The 26920-nt window shown below is 49.3% G+C and overlaps 1 protein-coding gene across 1 annotated transcript in view; it reads left to right on the forward strand.

The window, feature by feature from the left end:
* The window catches only part of nelfe (negative elongation factor complex member E), a 23474-nt gene extending 3640 nt beyond the window's left edge, over positions 1-19834 (forward strand). The window contains exons 2-9 of the mRNA XM_067973741.1: positions 6-79; positions 874-948; positions 2996-3033; positions 4219-4514; positions 6040-6175; positions 8186-8240; positions 16093-16195; positions 17288-19834. Coding sequence (XP_067829842.1) covers positions 6-79; positions 874-948; positions 2996-3033; positions 4219-4514; positions 6040-6175; positions 8186-8240; positions 16093-16195; positions 17288-17364 — 854 coding nt within the window. The 3' untranslated portion in view covers positions 17365-19834. The remainder of the gene's footprint in view (positions 1-5; positions 80-873; positions 949-2995; positions 3034-4218; positions 4515-6039; positions 6176-8185; positions 8241-16092; positions 16196-17287) is intronic.
* The last annotated feature ends 7086 nt before the right edge of the window (positions 19835-26920 follow it).

Below are 26920 nucleotides of genomic sequence, written 5' to 3' on the forward strand. Positions count from 1 at the left end.
CGGAGCTATCAGCGCCATCAAAGCAGAAAACAAAAACTCGGGCTTCAAACGCTCCCGAACGTTAGAAGGGAAACTAAAGGTAAGGAGGAAAAGCCCATGCATTTACATAGTGTCTCCTCCGGACAGAAGGGCAGTCACTGTTGTTATGGAAATAAAATCTAAACTCTTCCATTTTTGTGTTCTGATGCTAGATATTTTCCTCAAGTTCAGCATCGCAGAGCACTCCCATAATGGAGCCCTCGCTCCCCATGAGGCAAAGTGTGCCTTGACTTGCTCAATAATATAAATAATTATCGCGAGCCAAGGGGTTGAATAGAAAACCCTTGCCATTGTATATATTGGATATGCCTCGTGCTGCTACATGGTTTCCTTGACTTCAGAAGGTAGAAGACTGGGCACTCTTATCTACTTGGGAGTTTTAATAATCATGTCATTTTGACACTGGGTTGGGTGATCCGATTTGTAACCGTGTACTCTCAAAAATACAGGCAGTGAAATCGGACTTGGGCTGTAGCCTGTGTTCCACCCGAGCTCCCATCTTATCCCTAAATTCCTAATTTTTAACTTGTGTCCTCCTGGTAGTTGATCTCTTCACCGTTGAGTACAATTTACCCAGACCAGCTTCCTTCTGAAGAAGGTGAGCACAACTTCCTTAACCTTTCCTCGTAGCTTAAACTCCCCCCTGAATACCTTGAATTCTTCATGCACCAGAATCTACTTTGTGTTCTCTGACGCCTGTTGTGATTGAGCAGAGTAATTGTACGGTGGTGTTGGAGTGTTTGGTGCTGAATAACCAGGACTGAATTGCCCTTTGTGAATGAAAGACTAAACTCTTGGCACACCCCAACTGATTTCTATTGCTTCTCTCTGCAGGATCCTGAGAAGGGACCAACCCCAACATTCCAGCCTTTTCAACGCAGTGTCTCCGCCGATGATGACAACTTAGAGGTCAGTTAACAATCAAAGGTTTTGTTATTACAGAAATTTGGTTGGTGGGGGGGAGTCGCTGTTAAGAGCAGGTCCATTCCCCTCTGGGACCTGGGATTAAATCCAATAGATGGGTCATCCTCGCTGCCTGGGCAGTAATCTGGCAGAGCACATTGAGCATTCTTTATAGAAACCCACCCGATTTCCATCCAGTGAAACCAACGGAATAAAAATGGTTGTGTAAAGATCCTGTGTAAAGGATCCTCTCCGCTAGATTACCACCTTGTAGCAAAGACAAAAATCAACCCCTACCCCCTCCCCCCCCCGCCCCCCAAGTATGTGACCGTTGACAGCGGAGCGTCAGATCAGATTATATCCTCACATCTCGGTGTAGAGTTCAAAGCCGCAAGCTTCTGACCCAGAGACCAGGGCGCTACCAACACATCCGAACTTTGAGCTTTCTTCCAACACTTTCAACTTGTGTTTCCGGTAAAAATACAGTTTCCATAAGCACACCCCCTCTCCTATCATGAATGGGATAGTGTGCAACAGAGCGAACGGTTCTGCCTTTCCTTGGCGTTGGGCCCCAGTGAGTGGGCTGCCTGCCACGTTCTCCTCTCCATTCTGAACAGCAGTAAATATCGCCCTTATCAGACTGGTCACGTTCAGGCTAAGCTATCAGGTTAATTTACAGCTTAAGATGATTACACCGAGGCACAGCAAGAAACTACTCGTAGCGTTCTAGACGTATCACAACATATAAACTGTTTCAAAAAACAACAGAGTCCTAAATCTTTAGAAGTTCATTTCAATAATTGTTCAGCTGAGGATCTGAGAACTCCACGTAGCGCCTCGTGTGGAATAGGCTATAACGAGGCAGCGAATTAATGAATGCAGGGCTGCTGCCCAACTATGTTGCCGTCTTTTCTTTGCAATCCAGGCAGGCACATTTGAAGATCAAAGGGATTCTTCTCAAAACGGCAGACAATCAGGATAGTAATCAAATAGTGAAGGTGTGAACATCTCACTTTTTTGGCTGTCTGTTTGCTTTTGACACCTGACCTCCAGGAAAAACCATTCCACCCCCACAGGGTTTTTTTCCCGTGGACCTGGGGCGGGAGGAAACTTGCTCGGGTCGGATTCTACTGCTACTCCGTCTCTTCCCACGTTCACCTGACGGTGAAAAATGCGTCTTCCCATATTGATTTAAAATGAGGGCCGTATGGCCTCTGCCATATTTACCTGAGGAAGGAGGAAGCCTCCGAAAGCTTGTGAATTTAAAATAAAATTGCTGGACTATAACTTGGTGTTGTAAAATTGTTTACAATTGTCAACCCCAGTCCATCACCGGCATCTCCACATCATATTTCCTGCTGTTTGCCCCCATTGATCACTGATGCTGGGACAGCTCTGGTGTTGTATGGTCTCTGGGAGCGAGGGAGAGGGTTCCAGTGAAAAGTGTGCAAGAGCTCTCAATGCACAGGAGTGCGCAGGCAGCTTGGTTGTTCCTCCCGCTACGGCACAACCCCCCCCCCCCCCCCCCACCCCAGTTAAAACATTCCTCAGAACTTCAACGTCTCCACTCTGGTGTGACTCCCCGGCAAGTGCCAGGGAAGCACCTCCCGCATACTGATAACCCCCGTGGCTGCCAATATAACCAAGGGCAAGGTGGGCCTCTCTGGGACAAGTGAAAGTCCTGCCTCCCTGGAGGTACGCTCCCCCCCCCCCCCCCCATCGGAAATGTCTGATTTAGAGGGTGCGAATATTCCGACTCCCAACACCTCAAAAAGTTAAGGGCCCGGCCAAAGAAAATTGATTCTGATTATAGATACCAACAAAGGCAGCTGCTTCTCGTCAAAACTGTGGCGCCTCTAGATAGTTTTGCGTATTCTCTTTCCCCTGACACGAAGAACTTTATACGTAACCAAAGTCCGTGTTAAAAGTCATTACTCTTTCTATCTAAAGTCATTTAAAGAGATTTCCCTGTTTGAGGATCTGCTTCTGTCACCGTGACGGGCTGCATTACTTTTCCTGTCTTACCGTTCATCAGCGTGTCTTGATTTTCTAGGTCTCCAAGCGCCCACAGAGAAAGTCTCTTTACGAAAGGTACTGGCATTTTTCTTTCATCTTGTAATAACAATTTTTTCTTTTAAATTTCAGGCATTTAAAAGTTAAAATGTTCTAATTTCGCAGCAGGCACTGAGTGATGACTAATGAACGTGTGTTTCTCATGCTGTTTGACTCCTTCTGTCTTAGGGATTTCTGTGAGCAGTGCACAAGAAGGGCTGGTGTTTGCAACCTTTGACCCACAATGAACATGTGTATCTATATATTAAAAAAAAGGAAAGACGTACATTTAAATGCGCCTCACGAGGCCTCTCCGAAACATCTCAAAGCACTTTGTGCATTGAAGTGTCGTGATTTGTTTGGTAGACATGTGCAACGGTCATAGGTTTGACTTTCTGCATTACAGTGCTTATATTATAAAAAAAAGTAGAGCTTGTCCAACCATACTTTTTTCTATAATGCATGACACAAAAGCAGCAAGCTTGCAAGTCTTTTTTTAAACTCAACCAATAGTGAAAGTAAACTTGCACAGGTCCCCTCCACAGGTCAGTTAGTAAATTCACTGTGGGACCGATGTCCACGGCCCAGGACTGATCCCAGCTGCAGCAGTAGCAGAGGGCACTACCGTGAAACTTCTGTGCCCCTTGGGTGAGGGCGGCCAATGCAAACTCCCTGGGTTCTCAAACAAAGCTAGCAGATCTCACTGAGTGAACTTGGTCTGGAGCACAGTTGAGATGTTTGGTTGCTAGCTTGGCCTGTCTTTTTACTGGTACCGATCGCACAATTGCAGTTTGAAATTCCTGAAGTGAGTTAGTAATTTGCTTGTAAATTTTATGCTGCGGCTCAGAAGAGCCCATTATGAAATGACTGTCTATCTCCTATTTTTAAGATTATTTTGTATGTGCCCCAAAGTGATATCTGCAGCATGACGGGCACATGCTAGACACAAGACATGTCTACCTAGAATACTTTAAAAGTCTTGCATAGTTTCATGTAAGTGTCACATTTACCTCCTGTCACACTTCCTCTGTCACACTTTGTTCAAATAAGACCGCTATTATTATAAAGTAGCATATCCTCTGACTCATGGTGAGTAACATTACGGGAGATCCGCTACTATATCTAGTTGTGATGAAGCTGTTATATTTAACCTTAATTGCCACCATGTAGTTGTTGGTAGGGAGTTTGAGTGATTAAGCAAAGTTATTTGTGCTTTGTTCTCAGTTTTGTGAGCTCCAGTGACCGGACGCGTGACGGTGAAAAAGATCGCGAGGACGAAAGAGAGTCGGAAAAGGTGCTGGAGCGCGAGAGCTCCAAGGACATCGAGCGCGATCTTGAGCGCGGAAGAGACCGCGACAAGGGCCGAGACAGAGACAGAGACCGGGATCGGGACCGAGAGAGAGAGAGAGATCGGGACCGGGACAGGGATAGGGACAGGGACAGGGACAGGGATAGAGACCGTGGCAGAGACAGGGACAGGGAGCGAGATCGGGATCGGGAACGTGATGGCCCCTACAGAAGTAAGTATACTTCCTCTCCCCACCCACCCCTTGAAAATGGCTTCCAGGATTCTCCCAGATGATCATTCTTTATAAGCAAACCCGGACTGAGAACCCAGGGAGATTGTTTTTGACCCTCTAACCCAAGGGGCACTGAAGTTTCATTGAAGTTTCATCTGCCACTGCTGCAGCTGGGATCAGTGTACTCGGCACACACCAGGATCGACCCTGGACCCATCTTAGCCCATGACCATCAGTCCCACAGTGAACAGTGAATCTACACGTGGAGGGGACCTGTGCAAGTTTACTTTAACTAGTAATCTGTGCACTGATCCCTCCAGCCCAGACTTGCTGAGGTGTTTCGTGTCTTGACGTTGTATCACGCACTGCCTGGGAAGCAGGGGCCAGCTGCTGTTGGATGGATGTACTGGGCTGCAGTTTACGGTCCCTCAGGCCTCTGTTAGAAGTTAGTTTTACATCCCATCGGCTCCCACGTCTGTTTCGAATCTCGCATCTCTCCAGGGCCCTCGTCTCGTTCCAGCATTGACCCTTCACCTTTCTTTGGAACAGTCAGCTCCATGTTCCAGTGCTGGTTCCACATTCTAAGGTCCACACTCTTCTGCCTCATTAGTACATTAACTCTGTATATTCCACATGCTAAGGCATCAACTCTATAGCTTGAGGTTCGTCAGTCAAAATCAGGCCATTGCGAAATTCAGTACTGTTACCAATTCACTGCAGCACCAATCGCGAGGACTGTGTGAAAGGGAGTCTGAATGGAGAGAGCAACCGTTGCCTGACCACAGCTATATGTGTGCGTGAGAGTGAACCCATTCGGTGCAAGCAGGGCTAGTTCATGCCTGTTCACAGTATTTTTTCAAATGCCCTCATCCCCGCACCCGCCCCCCCCACCCCAAAAGGCTAACCTTGGCCTTTTGGAGCAGGGGGTGGGAGTACCATTACTCAAGCAGTGGGCCTCCCGTAACCTTGGGCTGGTCGTTCACGGGGGCGGGGACACTTGCAGCCGAGTCCAGCCAGGTCTTCATTCATATCCATAGACCCACCCCAGTCAGGGGCCACTGGGAACCCCAGCTTAATGGACAGCAGGTGGATAGCCAGGCCAGTCTCGCAGCCCCTGGCCCTGTTGCTGGATGGTCAGATGGTCAGCAGCGTCCTGCCAGTTGTAATGATATCTGTGTAACATGACGAGTGCTAAGTGTAACATGCTCGGGAGGAACAGGTGACACTTTGGACCTATGGTTCCCAAAGCTCTCCGCCACTGGGGGTTTTCCTCGCCTCATGTTTGGGTCTGTTGTAGACTAATCGATAGAGATTGATTGCTGTGATTAGTCAACAATTCCATTATCGTTGTTTCATGACGACTACCAGGATGGTCGAAGGCGAACCAGATGGACCTTGGTCTTTTCTCGTCTAGCGATTCCCATGTAACTGTAGATCTCTAGTGTAAGAGGCTGAACCAAAGGGGAGAGGACTTCCCAAAGATACCCACTGCTCTTCTCACCTCTTCTACTTGACTCTCCCGCAGGGTTTGACTCTTTCCGTGCACCTCGGAAAGGAAACACCATCTACGTGCACGGCGTGGGGATGTCCGAGGAGATGCTGAGGACCTCCTTCTCCCATTTTGGGACCATCGTCAACCTGACCGTGGACAGCCCCAGGAAGTGAGTGGTGTGTTCGGTCTGTGTCGTGCAAACTCTCCGTGCCCCTGTCCAGCTTGGGTTATTGTCCCGTGTCCGCCGTTCCTGCAGATACTGAGCCGGATTACTTCGTAGGCAAGGGCACTTGGATTTTCTCGCAGAGACAAGGGCGATTGCAGACCAATTCGACGAACCGACCGTTACGAAAGACTAGTGAAGCTGGGGCTGTTCTCCTTAGAGCGGAGAAGGTCAAGGGGGGATTTATTTGTGGTGTTCAAAATCATGAAGGGTTTTGATAGAGTCAGTACAGAGAAACTGTTTCCACTGGCAGAAGGGTTGATAACCAGAGGACACAGATTTAAGGTAATTGGCAAAAGAACCAGAGGCAATGTGAGGAAAAAGTGATTTATGCAGTGAGTTATGATGATCTGGAATGCGCTGCCTGAAAGGGCGGTGGAAGCAGATTCAATAATAACTTTCAAAAGGGAATTGGATAAATAGTTGAAAGGGAAAAATTTGCAGGGCTATGGGGAAAGAGCAGGGGAGTACGACTAATTGGATAGCTCTTTCAAAGAGCCAGCACCGGCACAATGGGCTGAATGGCCTCCTGTGCTGCATGATTCTATGATTGTACAGTAGCAATCAGAAATTATAATTGTGCAACTGGTTACAATGCAGTAAACAGATAAGTTGGATATTACCCCAGTCCTTCATAGAGCAGGTGAGCATGAGTTGAAGTTGTCTGATCCTCTGTTCTGATTCCTCCTGCTCCACCCTCCCCCCCCCCCCCCCCCCGTAACGCGGTTCTTTATATACCACCAACTCCACGCAGCATCCATGCGACCTTGACATAACCCACCCTCGGTCCTAAATGGGCAGGCTTCCATTTTGTTGCTCCCTGATTCTTCCGACAGTTTCAGCCATTATGGTGCCTTACAAGCTACAGTGAAGCAACTTAAGATCACAGTGATCCCGAAAACTAATCTGGAAGGCCTTGGGATTTCCCGCATTGACTCCCCTGGCTGGCCCTGGGAACCCGTATCAAGAGATGATTTTCAATCGTTGATTTTATCCGTCAGAAAATCTCGGGACTGGGGTTGCGGAATTTCCCGACGTGCGCCGGGAAGCAATGAGGCGCGAAATCCCACCCATGGAATCCAATGTAACGAAAACAGAATGTGGTTTATTCGCCCGCCGTGAATTGGTGGCCTTGGACAAACATGCATTTTTGGGGGGTTTTTTTTACACGCTGCGGGTGCACACTGCAGGTCTCCCTCCGTGGGCTGGACCCGAGAGAAGGACAGGAATGGTGTGAACGCTCATTGCTAATAATGTGGCCTGAGAAACGTAACCACCACGGCAGGTCCCCGTGATACTTTAACCCAGAGTGAGGGGATGGGCTGCAGACCCAGTGCCTGATCTTGACAGGGTAGATGCGGAGAAGCTGTTTCCCCTTGCTGGAGAGTCTAGAACTGGAGGGCATAGTCGCAGGATAAGGGATCGGCCAATTAGGACTGAGATGAGGAGGAATTTCTTCACTCAGAGGGTTGTGAATCTTTGGAATTCTCTACCCCAGAGGGTTGTGAATGCTCAGTCATTGAGTATATTCAAGACTGAGATCGATAGATTTTTTTTGGACGCTAGGGGAATCAAGGGGTATGGGGATCGGGCGGGAAGGTGGAGTTGAGGTCGAAGATCAGCCATGATCTGATTGAATGGCGGAGCAGGCTCGAGGGGCCGAATGGCCTACTCCTGCTCCTATTTCTTGCGTTCTTATCTCAGTCAGTGTTCTATAACCAAGCTCTGCTGAAGCTGGGGTACGAGGGGACTACTGGGTGCCTGCTGTCCGCAGTGACCTGTCTGATTCGAAACCTCAATGTTTAGAATCTCTGTCCCATCTTCCCTGCCCCTGAGGCACAGTGTTCACAGCTCCACTGTGCTGCCCCAGTTCCCACCGTATTCGCGTGGCCACAGATGCTCCGGTACTGATTCCCAGAGGCGCTTTACTGATCCATATTTATTTACTTGATGCAGCTGTGCGTTTGTTACCTTTGAGACGATGGAGTCTGCGGATCAGGCTATTGCTGAGGTAAGGAACAAATCTCCTGACGCAGCACATGTTGCACAGACTGATACTGCACCTCTCGCTGGGTTTGGCTCTGATCCCTGTTACTGTGTGTCTGGTGTCAGGCTCTGATCCCTGTTACTGTGTGTCTGGTGTCAGGCTCTGATCCCTGTTACTGTGAGTCTGGTGTCGGGCTCTGATCCCTGTTACTGTGACTCTGGTCTCGGGCTCTGATTCCTGTTACTGTGAGTCTGGTCTCGGGCTCTGATCCCTGTTACTGTGTGTCTGGTGTCGGGCTCTGATCCCTGTTACTGTGAGTCTGGTCTCGGGCTCTGATCCCTGTTACTGTGTGTCTGGTGTCGGGCTCTGATCCCTGTTACTGTGAGTCTGGTGTCGGGCTCTGATCCCTGTTACTGTGACTCTGGTCTCTGGCTCTGATCCCTGTTACTGTGAGTCTGGTGTCGGGCTCTGATCCCTGTTACTGTGAGTCTGGTGTCGGGCTCTGATCCCTGTTACTGTGAGTCTGGTGTCGGGCTCTGATCCCTGTTACTGTGACTCTGGTCTCTGGCTCTGATCCCTGTTACTGTGAGTCTGGTGTCGGGCTCTGATCCCTGTTACTGTGAGTCTGGTGTCGGGCTCTGATCCCTATTACTGTGTGTCTGGTGTCGGGTCTGATCCCTGTTACTGTGAGTCTGGTGTCAGGCTCTGATCCCTATTACTGTGACTCTGGTGTCGGGCTCTGATCCCTGTTACTGTGAGTCTGGTGTCTGGCTCTGATCCCTGTTACTGTGAGTCTGGTCTCTGGCTCTGATCCCTGTTACTGTGAGTCTGGTCTCTGGCTCTGATCCCTGTTACTGTGAGTCTGGTGTCGGGCTCTGATTCCTGTTACTGTGTGTCTGGTCTCTGGCTCTGATTCCTGTTACTGTGAGTCTGGTGTTGGGCTCTGATTCCTGTTACTGTGAGTCTGGTGTTGGGCTCTGATCCCTGTTACTGTTGTCTGGTGTCGGGCTCTGATTCCTGTTACTGTGTGTCTGGTGTTGGGCTCTGATCCCTGTTACTGTTGTCTGGTGTCGGGCTCTGATCCCTGTTACTGTGTGTCTGGTGTCAGGCTCTGATTCCTGTTACTGTGAGTCTGGTCTCTGGCTCTGATTCCTGTTACTGTGAGTCTGGTCTCTGGCTCTGATTCCTGTTACTGTGAGTCTGGTGTCGGGCTCTGATCCCTGTTACTGTGAGTCTGGTGTCGGGCTCTGATCCCTGTTACTGTGAGTCTGGTGTCGGGCTCTGATCCCTGTTACTGTGAGTCTGGTGTCGGGCTCTGATCCCTGTTACTGTGAGTCTGGTGTCGGGCTCTGATCCCTGTTACTGTGAGTCTGGTCTCGGGCTCTGATCCCTGTTACTGTGAGTCTGGTGTCGGGCTCTGATCCCTGTTACTGTGAGTCTGGTGTCTGGTTCTGATTCCTGTTACTGTGAGTCTGGTGTCGGGCTCTGATCCCTGTTACTGTGAGTCTGGTGTCTGGTTCTGATTCCTGTTACTGTGAGTCTGGTGTCGGGCTCTGATCCCTGTTACTGTGAGTCTGGTGTCGGGCTCTGATCCCTGTTACTGTGTGTCTGGTGTCAGGCTCTGATCCCTGTTACTGTGAGTCTGGTGTCGGGCTCTGATCCCTGTTACTGTGTGTCTGGTGTCGGGCTCTGATCCCTGTTACTGTGTGTCTGGTGTCGGGCTCTGATTCCTGTTACTGTGAGTCTGGTGTCGGGCTCTGATTCCTGTTACTGTGTGTCTGGTCTCTGGCTCTGATTCCTGTTACTGTGAGTCTGGTGTCGGGCTCTGATCCCTGTTACTGTGAGTCTGGTGTCGGGCTCTGATCCCTGTTACTGTGTGTCTGGTGTCGGGCTCTGATCCCTGTTACTGTGAGTCTGGTGTCGGGCTCTGATTCCTGTTACTGTGAGTCTGGTGTCGGGCTCTGATTCCTGTTACTGTGTGTCTGGTCTCTGGCTCTGATTCCTGTTACTGTGAGTCTGGTGTCGGGCTCTGATTCCTGTTACTGTGAGTCTGGTCTCTGGCTCTGATCCCTGTTACTGTGTGTCTGGTGTCGGGCTCTGATTCCTGTTACTGTGTGTCTGGTGTCGGGCTCTGATTCCTGTTACTGTGAGTCTGGTCTCTGGCTCTGATCCCTGTTACTGTGACTCTGGTCTCTGGCTCTGATTCCTGTTACTGTGAGTCTGGTGTCGGGCTCTGATCCCTGTTACTGTGAGTCTGGTGTCAGGCTCTGATCCCTGTTACTGTGTGTCTGGTGTCGGGCTCTGATTCCTGTTACTGTGTGTCTGGTCTCTGGCTCTGATTCCTGTTACTGTGTGTCTGGTGTCGGGCTCTGATCCCTGTTACTGTGTGTCTGGTCTCTGGCTCTGATTCCTGTTACTGTGAGTCTGGTGTCGGGCTCTGATTCCTGTTACTGTGAGTCTGGTGTCAGGCTCTGATTCCTGTTACTGTGTGTCTGGTGTCGGGCTCTGATTCCTGTTACTGTGTGTCTGGTCTCTGGCTCTGATTCCTGTTACTGTGAGTCTGGTGTCGGGCTCTGATCCCTGTTACTGTGAGTCTGGTGTCGGGCTCTGATCCCTGTTACTGTGAGTCTGGTCTCGGGCTCTGATCCCTGTTACTGTGAGTCTGGTCTCGGGCTCTGATCCCTGTTACTGTGAGTCTGGTGTCGGGCTCTGATCCCTGTTACTGTGAGTCTGGTCTCGGGCTCTGATCCCTGTTACTGTGAGTCTGGTGTCGGGCTCTGATCCCTGTTACTGTGAGTCTGGTCTCTGGCTCTGATCCCTGTTACTGTGACTCTGGTCTCTGGCTCTGATTCCTGTTACTGTGAGTCTGGTCTCGGGCTCTGATCCCTGTTACTGTGAGTCTGGTGTCGGGCTCTGATCCCTGTTACTGTGAGTCTGGTGTCGGGCTCTGATTCCTGTTACTGTGACTCTGGTGTCGGGCTCTGATCCCTGTTACTGTGAGTCTGGTGTCGGGCTCTGATCCCTGTTACTGTGAGTCTGGTGTCGGGCTCTGATCCCTGTTACTGTGAGTCTGGTGTCGGGCTCTGATCCCTGTTACTGTGAGTCTGGTGTCGGGCTCTGATCCCTGTTACTGTGTGTCTGGTGTCGGGCTCTGATTCCTGTTACTGTGTGTCTGGTCTCTGGCTCTGATTCCTGTTACTGTGAGTCTGGTCTCTGGCTCTGATTCCTGTTACTGTGTGTCTGGTGTCGGGCTCTGATCCCTGTTACTGTGTGTCTGGTGTCGGGCTCTGATCCCTGTTACTGTGAGTCTGGTGTCGGGCTCTGATCCCTGTTACTGTGAGTCTGGTGTCGGGCTCTGATCCCTGTTACTGTGTGTCTGGTGTCGGGCTCTGATCCCTGTTACTGTGTGTCTGGTCTCTGGCTCTGATCCCTGTTACTGTGAGTCTGGTGTCGGGCTCTGATCCCTGTTACTGTGTGTCTGGTGTCGGGCTCTGATTCCTGTTACTGTGAGTCTGGTGTCGGGCTCTGATTCCTGTTACTGTGAGTCTGGTCTCTGGCTCTGATCCCTGTTACTGTGAGTCTGGTGTCGGGCTCTGATTCCTGTTACTGTGAGTCTGGTCTCTGGCTCTGATCCCTGTTACTGTGAGTCTGGTGTCGGGCTCTGATTCCTGTTACTGTGAGTCTGGTGTCGGGCTCTGATCCCTGTTACTGTGAGTCTGGTGTCGGGCTCTGATTCCTGTTACTGTGAGTCTGGTGTCGGGCTCTGATTCCTGTTACTGTGAGTCTGGTGTCGGGCTCTGATTCCTGTTACTGTGAGTCTGGTGTCGGGCTCTGATTCCTGTTACTGTGTGTCTGGTGTTGGGCTCTGATCCCTGTTACTGTGTGTCTGGTGTCGGGCTCTGATTCCTGTTACTGTGAGTCTGGTCTCTGGCTCTGATCCCTGTTACTGTGAGTCTGGTGTCGGGCTCTGATCCCTGTTACTGTGTGTCTGGTGTCGGGCTCTGATCCCTGTTACTGTGAGTCTGGTGTCGGGCTCTGATCCCTGTTACTGTGTGTCTGGTGTCGGGCTCTGATTCCTGTTACTGTGAGTCTGGTCTCTGGCTCTGATCCCTGTTACTGTGTGTCTGGTGTCGGGCTCTGATTCCTGTTACTGTGAGTCTGGTCTCTGGCTCTGATCCCTGTTACTGTGAGTCTGGTGTTGGGCTCTGATCCCTGTTACTGTGTGTCTGGTGTCGGGCTCTGATTCCTGTTACTGTGAGTCTGGTCTCTGGCTCTGATCCCTGTTACTGTGTGTCTGGTCTCTGGCTCTGATCCCTGTTACTGTGAGTCTGGTGTCGGGCTCTGATTCCTGTTACTGTGAGTCTGGTGTCAGGCTCTGATCCCTGTTACTGTGAGTCTGGTGTCGGGCTCTGATCCCTGTTACTGTGTGTCTGGTGTCGGGCTCTGATTCCTGTTACTGTGAGTCTGGTGTCGGGCTCTGATCCCTGTTACTGTGTGTCTGGTGTCGGGCTCTGATTCCTGTTACTGTGAGTCTGGTGTCGGGCTCTGATTCCTGTTACTGTGAGTCTGGTGTCGGGCTCTGATCCCTGTTACTGTGTGTCTGGTGTCGGGCTCTGATTCCTGTTACTGTGAGTCTGGTGTCGGGCTCTGATTCCTGTTACTGTGTGTCTGGTGTCGGGCTCTGATCCCTGTTACTGTGAGTCTGGTGTCGGGCTCTGATTCCTGTTACTGTGAGTCTGGTGTCAGGCTCTGATCCCTGTTACTGTGAGTCTGGTGTCAGGCTCTGATCCCTGTTACTGTGTGTCTGGTCTCGGGCTCTGATCCCTGTTACTGTGTGTCTGGTGTCGGGCTCTGATTCCTGTTACTGTGTGTCTGGTGTCGGGCTCTGATTCCTGTTACTGTGAGTCTGGTCTCTGGCTCTGATCCCTGTTACTGTGAGTCTGGTGTCGGGCTCTGATCCCTGTTACTGTGTGTCTGGTGTCGGGCTCTGATTCCTGTTACTGTGAGTCTGGTCTCGGGCTCTGATCCCTGTTACTGTGAGTCTGGTGTCGGGCTCTGATCCCTGTTACTGTGACTCTGGTGTCGGGCTCTGATCCCTGTTACTGTGAGTCTGGTGTCGGGCTCTGATCCCTGTTACTGTGAGTCTGGTGTCGGGCTCTGATCCCTGTTACTGTGAGTCTGGTGTCGGGCTCTGATCCCTGTTACTGTGAGTCTGGTCTCGGGCTCTGATCCCTGTTACTGTGAGTCTGGTGTCGGGCTCTGATCCCTGTTACTGTGACTCTGGTGTCGGGCTCTGATCCCTGTTACTGTGAGTCTGGTGTCGGGCTCTGATCCCTGTTACTGTGAGTCTGGTGTCGGGCTCTGATCCCTGTTACTGTGAGTCTGGTGTCGGGCTCTGATCCCTGTTACTGTGTGTCTGGTCTCTGGCTCTGTTCCCTGTTACTGTGAGTCTGGTGTCGGGCTCTGATCCCTGTTACTGTGAGTCTGGTCTCTGGCTCTGATCCCTGTTACTGTGTGTCTGGTGTCGGGCTCTGATCCCTGTTACTGTGAGTCTGGTGTCGGGCTCTGATCCCTGTTACTGTGTGTCTGGTGTCGGGCTCTGATTCCTGTTACTGTGCGTCTGGTGTCGGGCTCTGATCCCTGTTACTGTGAGTCTGGTGTCGGGCTCTGATCCCTGTTACTGTGAGTCTGGTGTCGGGCTCTGATTCCTGTTACTGTGCGTCTGGTGTCGGGCTCTGATTCCTGTTACTGTGAGTCTGGTCTCGGGCTCTGATTCCTGTTACTGTGAGTCTGGTGTCGGGCTCTGATCCCTGTTACTGAGAGTCTGGTCTCGGGCTCTGATCCCTGTTACTGTGAGTCTGGTGTCGGGCTCTGATCCCTGTTACTGTGTGTCTGGTGTCAGGCTCTGATCCCTGTTACTGTGTGTCTGGTCTCGGGCTCTGATCCCTGTTACTGTGAGTCTGGTGTCGGGCTCTGATCCCTGTTACTGTGAGTCTGGTGTCAGGCTCTGATCCCTGTTACTGTGTGTCTGGTCTCGGGCTCTGATCCCTGTTACTGAGAGTCTGGTCTCGGGCTCTGATCCCTGTTACTGTGAGTCTGGTGTCGGGCTCTGATCCCTGTTACTGTGAGTCTGGTGTCGGGCTCTGATCCCTGTTACTGAGAGTCTGGTCTCGGGCTCTGATCCCTGTTACTGAGAGTCTGGTCTCGGGCTCTGATCCCTGTTACTGTGAGTCTGGTGTCGGGCTCTGATCCCTGTTACTGTGAGTCTGGTGTCGGGCTCTGATTCCTGTTACTGTGAGTCTGGTGTCTGGCTCTGATCCCTATTACTGTGACTCTGGTGTCGGGCTCTGATCCCTGTTACTGTGAGTCTGGTGTCGGGCTCTGATCCCTGTTACTGTGTGTCTGGTGTCGGGTCTGATCCCTGTTACTGTGAGTCTGGTGTCAGGCTCTGATCCCTATTACTGTGACTCTGGTGTCGGGCTCTGATCCCTGTTACTGTGAGTCTGGTGTCGGGCTCTGATCCCTGTTACTGTGTGTCTGGTGTCGGGCTCTGATCCCTGTTACTGTGAGTCTGGTCTCTGGCTCTGATCCCTGTTACTGTGAGTCTGGTCTCTGGCTCTGATCCCTGTTACTGTGTGTCTGGTGTCGGGCTCTGATTCCTGTTACTGTGAGTCTGGTGTCTGGCTCTGATCCCTGTTACTGTGAGTCTGGTGTCGGGCTCTGATCCCTGTTACTGTGAGTCTGGTCTCTGGCTCTGATCCCTGTTACTGTGAGTCTGGTGTCGGGCTCTGATCCCTGTTACTGTGTGTCTGGTGTCGGGCTCTGATTCCTGTTACTGTGAGTCTGGTCTCTGGCTCTGATTCCTGTTACTGTGAGTCTGGTCTCGGGCTCTGATCCCTGTTACTGTGAGTCTGGTGTCGGGCTCTGATCCCTGTTACTGTGTGTCTGGTGTCGGGCTCTGATTCCTGTTACTGTGAGTCTGGTGTCGGGCTCTGATCCCTGTTACTGTGAGTCTGGTCTCTGGCTCTGATCCCTGTTACTGTGAGTCTGGTGTCGGGCTCTGATCCCTGTTACTGTGTGTCTGGTGTCGGGCTCTGATCCCTGTTACTGTGAGTCTGGTCTCGGGCTCTGATCCCTGTTACTGTGAGTCTGGTGTCGGGCTCTGATCCCTGTTACTGTGTGTCTGGTGTCGGGCTCTGATCCCTGTTACTGTGTGTCTGGTCTCTGGCTCTGATCCCTGTTACTGTGACTCTGGTGTCAGGCTCTGATCCCTGTTACTGTGTGTCTGGTGTCGGGCTCTGATCCCTGTTACTGTGAGTCTGGTGTCGGGCTCTGATCCCTGTTACTGTGTGTCTGGTCTCGGGCTCTGATCCCTGTTACTGTGAGTCTGGTGTCGGGCTCTGATCCCTGTTACTGTGAGTCTGGTGTCGGGCTCTGATTCCTGTTACTGTGAGTCTGGTGTCGGGCTCTGATCCCTGTTACTGTGTGTCTGGTGTCGGGCTCTGATCCCTGTTACTGTGAGTCTGGTGTCGGGCTCTGATCCCTGTTACTGTGAGTCTGGTGTCGGGCTCTGATCCCTGTTACTGTGTGTCTGGTCTCTGGCTCTGATCCCTGTTACTGTGAGTCTGGTGTCGGGCTCTGATCCCTGTTACTGTGTGTCTGGTGTCGGGCTCTGATCCCTGTTACTGTGACTCTGGTCTCTGGCTCTGATCCCTGTTACTGTGTGTCTGGTGTCGGGCTCTGATCCCTGTTACTGTGACTCTGGTCTCTGGCTCTGATCCCTGTTACTGTGACTCTGGTGTCAGGCTCTGATCCCTGTTACTGTGACTCTGGTGTCGGGCTCTGATCCCTGATGATTGTTTTCTTTCTCTAACAGTTAAATGGTAGCATGGTCGGAGAGGTTTACTTGAAGGTCATGATTGCTCGCAAGCAACTGATGTTGGAAACAGCCACGGGAAAGTCGGTCTGGGGAAGCCTAGGTAGGAAAAATCTGCAAACTCCCCCTTCTAGTCCGAGTTTGGGATATGGATTGATGGGGGCTGACTTGTTGGGCTGTGTAGCATGGTGTCCCAGGCGGGCCTGTGTGGGCACGTTTGTGCCAATTGAGGCCAGGATGATGGCGTACGCACTTGCAGCAACTGGTGCAGTGGTCAAGTGGTCATTGCCTAATGAAATGCAATTTCTCCCTTGTCCACAGTGTGGCCTTGCAGACTTGTTCTGACCTTGCCTCAAAGAGAGAACTTGCCTTTCAGTGCAGTCCATAACGTTTCCTAATTAATTATTTCTGGAGTGCAGTCGTCATGGTCGCACCATCGCCGTTCACCGTCCCACCCGGAGCCGGTCTGTTGGGGTGAGGTGCCTGACGCCCCTGGAATTGAGTAAAAGAACATGCGATTACGTGGCACCTTCCCCCTGCTCCGGACATCCCAAAGCATTTGACATCCTTTTGAAGTGCAGCCCCTGCTGTTTTTTGCAGGGAAATGTAGTAGCCGATTTGCGCACAGCAAGATCCCACAAACATTCAAATGAGATGAATGAGTGAGAACTCCTTTTCCAGCCCCATCTGAAAAAGTTCAATTGATTCTTTTACATCCACCTGAACGGGTAAAACGGTAAGACGAAAAGTGGAGAGTGAGTGTTTGTTTTTTTGATCATTGTGGCTGCTTTACTCCCTTGGACACTGAATGGCGGGAGATGTTTGGTAAATATCCACAGGTGAAGTACATTTACCTGGATTGTGTAAAATTAGCGTATGTGGCTAATTGGTGATTTCTATTGGCCGACACTGGTCTGAAACAACGGCAGCTCTGACCATGCAACATTCCTTCAGAACTGTGCTGAGTTGTCAGTCTGGATTCTGTGCTCAAGTCCCAGAGTGGGAATCGAACCCACGACCTTCTGCCTCAAAGCTGAGAGTGCTGAGCCAAGTTGGAGGCTGAATCGAGGCCTTCAGAAAAGACAGGAGGGTGATTGTGGGGTTTGTGGGATAGAAAAGGGGAAACCCCCCCCCCCCCCCAAATGAACTGCCCTGCTCTAACGGAACCGTTTCTCTCTCTCTCTCCTCTCCACAGCGGTCCAGAACAGCGCCAAGGGGTCCCACCGCGACAAACGTAGCCAGGTGGTGTACAACGAGGACTTCCTGGGCTAACCTCGCGATCGAAGCATGAGGGGAGAGAAGAAACAAGAGGAACGACTCTGAAGAAGGCGAACCGTTCCCACTGGGGAGTATATGGATATAAACATATCCCCTGTTCTGTCCGACCCCCTCAGCCCCCTGCCCCCAGCCTCAGTGTTGCTGAAAAGAAATTTGAAAAGTCACGTTTGCTTAGCATAGACTTATCAATGTCTTCACATTTCAGCCATCTCCAGGGTACCCCCATCCTCAATGTACACTTCAGTGAGGATGGGCGTATGCTTCATTCCACTCCTAGATCCCAACAATGATCAGCTCTGCTCTGCCGAACACACCCGACCAGTGCCACCAACATCATCAGATGGATTCTCGCCAGATGTCGGGCTGTGTTACACAAAGGGGAAAAGAATTACAAGAGCACCGATTATCTGCCGCCTGCACAACCTCTCCTCGTTCTTTCTTTTTCCCCCACGGCCCTCTGGTGACTCACCTGATTCAGGCCGATTAGCTGTGTCCTCCGCACCAGCACAGTCCAAGGTTCAATCCCTGCTCTGTGATGAATCAACGTATCCCAGCCGGGGAGCAGGGAAAGCTGCCACAACTGGACTCCACACCCTCTGGTTCAGGAGAGGAAAGTCGGCCAGGGTTCCCGCCCCTCTACTCGCTCCGGCCAGCGCCCTAATAAACGCCTGTGCGGACATTGGGTGGACGCGGTGTGAGGCTCGTCCATGGTGCCCTCTGTGGTTGAATTGCCACTCAACAATCACTCGCAGATGAAGAATGGTCATTTCGGTGCGGTACCCAGCAAGGGGTCAGTGTCGAGACATGTGGGGATTGGATGTGGTGCCCAGCAAGGGGTCAGTGTCGAGACATGTGGGGATTGGATGTGGTGCCCAGCAAAGGGGTCAGCATGTGTGAAGAAGTGCTTCCTGACATCACTCTTGAAGGGCCTAGCTCTAATTTTAATTGTTCTGGACTCCCCCACCAGAGGAAATAGTTTCTCTCTATCTACCCCATCAACTCCTTTTTAATCATCTTCAACACCTCAATTAGATAATGATTAGATTACATAGAGTTACATATTACAGAAACGGCCCATTCGGCCCAACTGGTCTATGTCAGTGTTTATGCTCCATATGAGCCTCCTCCCTCTTTCATCTCACCCTATCAGCATATCCTTCTATTCCTTTCTCCCTCACGTGCTTATCTAGCTTCTCCTTAAATGCATCTATGTTATTTGTCTCAACTACTCTTTTTGGTAGCGAGTTCCACATTTCTACCACTCTTAATGTAAAGAAGTTTCTCCTGAATTCTCTACTGGATTTATTAGTGACTATCTTGTATTTATGACCCCTAGTTCTGGTCTCCCCCACAAGTGGAAACATCCTCTCCACGTCCACCCTATCAAACCCTTTCATAATCTTAAGGACCTCTATCAGGTCACCCCTCGGTTTTCTCTTTTCTAGAGAAACAAGCTCCAGCCTGTTCAATCTTTCCTGATAATTATAACCTCTCAGTTCTGGTATCATTCTTGTAAATCTTTTTTGCACCTTCTCCAATGCCTCTATATCCTTAATCTTCTATACTCAAGTCTAGTCTATGCAAACTGTCCTCATAATTTAACCCTTTTAGCCACGGTATCATTCTGGTGAATCTGCGCCGCACCCCCTCCAAGGCCAATATATCCTTTCCTGTAAATGTTCCAGTGTTTGCTGTGCCTGTGCTAGGAGTGTGGGGAACAGGCGGTTCCAGCATTAGTGTAAGTACCTCTATATGTAACTTCCCAGTAATGGAACCAGCAGCCTTATCCAGTGAGGGTAGGCAGGTGCAAATGTGGGTTCAAGAGGGGCCTTTGGGTTGGTAGTCCAATATACAGTTGTCATTCTATACCCTTTGCAGAAACCCCCCCCCCACATGTACAAGTTTTTAAAGCTCAGGTGGTTTCATTCAGAGGTTCCTGTGGGGTGCCATTGCTTTGAGAGTTCCTTGCAACTTTCTGCCCTGCGTGTGTGGAATTCTTCTCATCACTGATTTGCAGCATTGGTATGCCAGTGTTTGTAAAGAGTGCTTTTTCAATGCGTGGGTGGGGGGGGGGGTGGTGGAGAGACCAGTGCAGGGTGCCCAGCTATCAAACCAACATCCCATCCTCAGCACACATGGGCACTGCACTGCACTTGTTGGATTGTCTGTATCAGTCTCTTTGCTGGGTTGGAAAGGGGGACAGATTGAACTGTTGTGGTCCAGCCTGATTCTTCATTTCCCCCCCCCCCCCCACATCTCCACCCCCAGCCAAAGAAGGCAGACGCCCCATCAGTAGGTGGCCTCTGACCTTCCAGTCTCGAGGGATTAAAGGGAGGCATTCAAGTGTCACAAAATGAAGTAACGATTTTCAAATCTGGAATTCCTGCTCTGAATGCTTTTTTTTCCAAAATGTCTGACTAAATAATGCATTATTTTGTTTTAAATAAATTAATTGTTCAAGTTTTCTACTCTTTGTGTGGTTTGTTTTGCAAGCGAATAAATTAGATAAATGTGGCAATTGTATATCTTTAGTACTGGCACAATGGATGGTATAAAACTCACCTGTGGGAGCTGGCACTGTGGATGGTATAAAACTCACCTGTGGGAGCTGGCACTGTGGATGGTATAAAACTCACCTGTGGGAGCTGGCACTGTGGATGGTATAAAACTCACCTGTGGGAGCTGGCACTGTGGATGGTATAAAACTCACCTGTGGGAGCTGGCACTGTGGATGGTATAAAAATCACCTGTGGGAGCTGGCACAGTGGATGGTATAAAACTCACCTGTGGGAGCTGGCACTGTGGATGGTATAAAAATCACCTGTGGGAGCTGGCACAGTGGATGGTATAAAATGTTAGTGTTTAAAATGATAAAAGGGTTCGATAGGATAGATAGAGAGAAACTATTTCCTCTGGTGGGGAATCCAGAACAAGGGGGCACAATCTTAAAATTAGAACCAGGCCGTTTAGGAACGAAATCAGGCAACACTTCTTCACAAAAAGGGTAGTAGAAATCTGAAATTCTCTCACCCAAAAGGCTGTGGATGCTGGGGGTCAATTTTAAATTTTTTAAGACACAGATTGCTAGATTTTTGTTAGGTAAGGAGCAAGGGTGGGTAAATGGAGTTGAGGTGCAGATCAGCCATGATCCAATTGAATGGTGGAACAGGCTCGAGGGGCTGAATGGCGTCCTCCTGTTCCTATGCATAAACAAAAACTTGAGATATCAAAGCTAACTGTAAAAGTTTTTATAAATATATTAAGAGAAAGAGAGTGGTATGGGGGAATGTGGACCCATTAAATACAGATGCAGGTGAGACTATAATGAATAATAAAGAAATGGCAGGCTTGTGAATTTAATACTTTTGTATCGGTTTTCAAAGTGGAGAAAGGGGACGAAATACCAGTGGTACAAGTGAACCTGAAATTAGGTCAAAGGGAGAAACTTTGTGGATTTAATATACATTTTTAAAATGGCAATGGAGAAAATAGTGGGACTTAAGGTTGACAAATCTCCAGGACCTGATAGTTTCCACCCTAGGGTATTAAAAGAAACAGGTGGGGAATTGCAGATGTGTTAGTCATAATTTTCCAAAGTTCTCCAGCTTCTGGAATTTTGCCGTTGGATTGTAAAATTGCAAATGTCACTCCATTATTTAAGATAGGAGGGAGGGAGAAACCAGGAAACTACAGACCTGTCAGTTTATCACTAATGGTGGGGAAGTTACTGGAATCTATCAGGGACAGAGCGCCTGAGCATTTGAACAGGTATGAGCTGATCAGAGAGAGTCAGCGTGGATTTGTGACGGGTAGGTCTTGTCTGACTAGCCTTGTTAAATTTCTGAGGAGGTCACTAACAAGGTGTTAAGGGGAATGTCTATGGATGTTGTCTATATGGACTTCCAGAAGGAATTTGGGGAGTCACAAATGCTAAATCTGGATGATCCTCCTTTCCGGGGCAGTCCTACAACTGATCACAGGGAAAGAGTGTTAGCATCAAAGTCCCATGAATTCAACCCTACTGTACACTCACAATGGGGTATAAATTCGAATTGGCCGCCCATTTTGCATGCCACCCAATTTCTTTAACGTTGAGGCTCAAGACAAATTTATACCCCAATGTCTTTTATATTCTTTCTCAGCTGGGACCCGCAATTATGGTTTTGCCAAAAAGTTTCTGCCCAAAACTGTGTTAGCTGTGACCCTTTTTGGTTTCCTTGTTTCGACTGTTTAAAGGAGGTAACCATGGCGAGACTCCCACTTTAAAGGATATTCTACATGGCTCAACAGTCACTCTGACCCTTTCCTTGGGTTAAGTTGGAATCTGGGTTTACGCCATAGGACAGCGTTAAACGGGAGAGCTCTGTCACTTGGCCGCACGGTGGGGGCCCCTTTCTATAAAGCTGTTGCTAACCGCTTTGTTCTACTTTGAGTGCCGTCACTGATCAGCAGACTCTGACCTCGTGGGACACCCCTATAATGTGGGAGGGGACATTTAACCCCAAGAGTACGATGAATTCTACTTGAAAAAGAACACGGTGATTGGCCTGACTGTTTTTGCAATTGGATGGTAAGATTCTGTCCCAATAAAAGAGAGACTGGGGATTGGGTGGTTCAGGGGGGTGAGAGACTGGCCTTTCGCATCAGGGTTCAAATCCACTCCAGACTGATGGGTTGAAAGTTTCTACTCTCTCCGCTATGAGTACATAGGATGAGTTTGGACAATCCCAATCCACCAACAATGCATTTATATAGCGCCTAAAATGTCCCAAGGCGCTTCACAGGAGCGATTATCAACCAAAATTTGATATTAGGACAGGTGACAAAAGCTTGGTCAAAGACACAGGTTTTAAGGAGCATCTTAAAGGAGGAGAGTTAAAGAAGTGGAGAGGTTCAGGGAGGGAATTCCAGAGCTTAGGGCCTAAGCAGCTGAAGGCACGGCCGCCAATGGTGGAGCGAAGAAAATTGGGGATGCGCAAGAGGCAAGAATTGGAGGAGCGCAGAGATCTCAGAGGGTTGTAGGGCTGGAGGAGGTTACAGAGATAGAAAGGGGGGAGGCCATGGAGGGATTTGAAAACAAGGATGAGAATCCAGTACCTATTGGGCATGGACCCACAGCAAAAACTGCCCTTAAATATGAGTCGGAGGATCAATGACAGGATAATAAGAGTCTAAACGGGGGAGAGGAGCAGAGGGATCTGGGGGTACAGACACACAAATCACTAAAAGTAGCGACGCAGGTTAATAAAACCATTTTAATTTTAAAAAGCAAACAACGCACTGGGATTCATTTCTAGAGGGATAGAATTGAAAAGCAGAGAAGTTATGTTAAACGTGTATCGAACCTTGGTTAGACCACACTTGGAGTATTGTGAGCAGTTCTGGTCTCCATATTATAAAAAGGATATAGAGGCACTGGAGAAGGTACAAAAAATATTTAGAATGATAATACCAGAACTGAGACGTTATACCTATCAAGACTGAGCAGGCTGGGGCTGTATTCTCTGGAAAAGAGAAGGCTGTGTGGTGACCTGAGAGAGGTCTTTAAGATTATGAAAAGGATCGATAGATTATATGTAGATGGTTTATACATAGATTAATGAATACCCAAGAGCGAGGTACAGGCTGGAATCTAATCAAAGGGTTTGGAGGGTTATATATAATTGATTTGCAGGAATGAGTTACAGACTGGAATCTAATTGACAAATGTGGATGGGTTATATTATGGAATCATAGAATGATACAGCACAGCCATTCGGCCCATCGTGCCTGTGCCGGCTCTTTGAAAGAGCTATCCAATTAGTCCCATTTCCCTGCTCTTTCCCCATAGTCCTGTAAATTTCTCTCCTTCCAGTATTTATCCAATTCCCTTTTGAAAGTTATTATTGAATCTGCTTCCACCGCCCTTTCAGGCAGCGCATTCCAGATCATTACAACTGGCTGCTTAAAAATGGTTTTCCTCATGTCACCTCTGGCTCTTTTGCCAATCACCTTAAATCTGTGTCATCTGGTTACCGACCCTTCTGCCACTGGAAACAGTTTCTCCTTATTTACTCTATTAAAACTGTTTCATGATTTTGAACACCTCGATCAAATCTTCTCTTAAGTTTCCCTGCTTTAAGGAGAACAACCCCAGCTTCTCCAGTCTCTCCATGTAACTGAAGTCCCTCCTCCCTGGTACCATTCTAATAAACCTCTTCAGAAATCTATTTAAATGACTGATCTTGTTTTATGTTGCAGAGTCAGCTCAATCTAGCACAGGTACAAGCAGCACCCACCACTGCTGTGTGAGGGCCCACAGGTGATATGCGGAGATGGCAAAATTCTGCCCCACCTCATCCGCTGACATCAAGGAAAAAGTATGGGGGCGTGAAATATAACTGTTGTACCTGATTCAGCACATCACCTCCAGACATAGTGCACATGATTGCCTTTGATATCAGTTGTTTTTATGGACATTGTTGTACAGAATAAATATTGTATTAACTTTATCTCTAACCTGTCCTTATCCTTCTGCTGGTTCTCTTGTTGAAACCAGGGACTCTCCTTGTTCTGATATAACATCCCCTGTCCTTTAAGCAACCCCTTTAATTGCTTGTGCATTGTTTTATCATGTTCCCACATTGTCTCTGTGTCAATTCTATTCCATACATCTGTAGCCCCAGCTGCTCCTACACCTATCCATTCTCCTAATTCTCTCTTATCTCTCGAACCTTCAGCTTTTTCCTGACCTGGCATCAAAGGAGGCCGTGGTTCATCTAAATCTCTTCCCAAATTGCGCTTAGTAAAATGGTGTACCTATTCTCTTAGCTTTACATGATAAAAAATCTACATACATTTGATTACATTAATCGGAAGGCAGTGATACAGAAGGATAGCCAAACAGTAGGAAAAGGAAAAATTTGCAGGACTGTGGAGAAAGAGCAGAGAATTGGGACTAATTGGAGAACTCTTTCAAAGGGCCAGCACGGGCACGATGGGCCAAGTGGCCTCCTTATGTGCTGTATGATGCTGATAATCTCGAATTACATTTCGTTATTCAAAGCTTCATGTGTACGCGTCACTACAAGTCTGTTTATAGGTCCTTCCAGAAGATGGGGGCACTAAGCCTGATTTTCTCGAGCCTCCCAGTTCACAGTTTTATTTGCCTCAACCTTAGCTTGCAGGTTAAGTCGACACGCTCCACTAGTAAATGCGTTGTCACTGTCTATCACCTCGAAATAACTTGTTCAACAAGTACTTCCGCAGTTGCTAAAGCAGTACACCGATGAGTAGGAACAGCTTCGACCCACGGAGTGAGAGAATCAACAATAACCAGACAATATTTATTTGCTCTTGTAGTCTGAGGCAGCTGGCCTGTGTAGTCAATTTACAATCGTTCCCAAGATCCCTGAGTGGGTTGACTGAGGAGAAGAGCACGGTGTGAGGACAACAGTGTGCTGAGAGTTCGGTACGTGTGGGAGTTTGGTAAAGTGGGGGAAGGAGGTGCTGCTTTGCCTTGCTTTTCCTGCAGAGCGGTAGTGGACCTGAGAGCGGTGAGCGGCGGTAAAGAGCGAGACCAGAGCGGGGATAAAAACAGCGCGGAGAGAGCGAGAGTTCAGTCGGTGAGCGGCGGGAGAGAGCGAGACCAGAGCGGAGATATAAACAGCGCGGAGAGAGCGAGAGTCCAGTCGGTGAGCGGCGGGAGAGAGCGAGACCAGAGCGGGGATATAAACAGCGCGGAGAGAGCGAGAGTTCAGTCGGTGAGCGGCGGGAGAGAGCGAGACCAGAGCGGAGATATAAACAGCGCGGAGAGAGCGAGAGTCCAGTCGGTGAGCGGCGGGAGAGAGCGAGACCAGAGCTTACTCTGAGAGCGAGACTCTGAGACCAGCGGCAGAGTTCAGGGTGACGTCACCAGTCAGAAAGTGACGCGGCACAGGGGAGGCAGCTGATTGGTGAGTAGGTTCAGGTGAGTATTTCTACCATTTTACTGTAAGTAAAGTAACAAGAAAGGGAAGATCTGCAGGTTTTATAGCAGATAGTGTTTTTTTTTAGTGAACCTAGGTCCCTAGTATAGTTAACATTTTCTAATTTCAACGTAATTTAAAAGGGGTAACTAAGCTAAGGCAAGTCATGGCAGCAGACCTCGCACCCGTGATATGCTCCTACTGCAAGATGTGGGAAGTCATGGACACTACCAGTGTCCCTGCCGACCATGTGTGCGGGAAGTGTGTCCACCTGCAGCTACTGACCGATCGTATCTCGGAGCTGGAGCTGCGGGTGGACTCACTGTGGAGCATTCGCGATGCAGAGAAACTCGTGGATAGCACGTTTAGCGAGTTGGTCACACCGCAGGTAAAGGGTATACAGGCAGGAAGTGAATGGGTGACCACCAGGAAGAGTAAGAGATGCAGGCAGGTAGTGCAGGGGTCCCCTGTGGCCATCCCCCTCTCAAACAGATATGCCACTTTGGATGCTGTTGGGGGGGATGACTTATCAGGGGAAGGCAGCAGCAGCCAACTTCCTGGCACCACGGGTAGCTCTGCTGCACAGGCTGGGAGGAAAAAGAGTGGCAGAGCTATAGTGATAGGGGACTCAATTGTAAGGGGAATAGACAGGCGTTTCTGCGGCCGCAACCGAGACTCCAGGATGGTGTGTTGCCTCCCTGGTGCAAGGATCAAGGATGTCTCGGAGCGGCTACAGAACATTTTGGAGGGGGAGGGCGAACAGCCAGCTGTCGTGGTGCACATAGGCACCAACGATATAGGTAAAAAAGGGGATGAGGTCCTAAAAGCAGAATATAGGGAGTTAGGAGGTAAATTAAAAAATAGGACCTCAAAGGTAGTAATCTCAGGATTGCTGCCAGTGCCACGTGCTAGTCAGAGTAGAAATAGGAGGATATTTCAAATGAATACGTGGCTAGAGGAATGGTGCAAGGGGGAGGGATTCAAATTCCTGGGACACTGGAAACGGTTCTGGGGGAGGTGGGACCAGTACAAACCGGATGGTCTGCACCTGGGCAGGGCCGGGACCGCTGTCCTAGGAGGAGTGTTTGCTAGTGCTGTTGGGGAGGGTTTAAACTAAAGTGGCAGGGGGTTGGGAACCTGAGCAGGGAGAGAGAGGAAAGCGTAACAGGAAGGGACAGAAGGTATGGAGTAATAGGTAAAGTGTTAAAAAAGGAAAAAGCAGGAACTAAGCGTCACAAAACAGATTTGAAAGTTCTTTATCTGAATGCACGTAGCATTCGTAATAAAATGGACGAGTTAACGGCACAAATAACTACGTATGGGTATGATCTTGTGGCCATTACAGAAACATGGCTGCAGGGTGACAACGACTGGGAATTAAATATGCCAGGGTATTTAACAATCAGGAAGGACAGGCAGGAAGGAAGGGGAGGTGGGGTGGCTATGTTAATAAAGGAAGGAATCACTGTAATACAGAGAAATGATATTGGGACAAAGCATCAAGATAATGAAACAGTTTGGGTGGAGATAAGGAATAATAAGGGAAAAAAAACATTAGTGGGCGTAGTATATAGGCCTCCTAATAGTTGCAACTCTGTTGGAAG

Source organism: Heptranchias perlo, chromosome 39 (genome assembly GCF_035084215.1).
Source record: "Heptranchias perlo isolate sHepPer1 chromosome 39, sHepPer1.hap1, whole genome shotgun sequence".
Lineage (NCBI taxonomy): Eukaryota > Metazoa > Chordata > Chondrichthyes > Hexanchiformes > Hexanchidae > Heptranchias > Heptranchias perlo.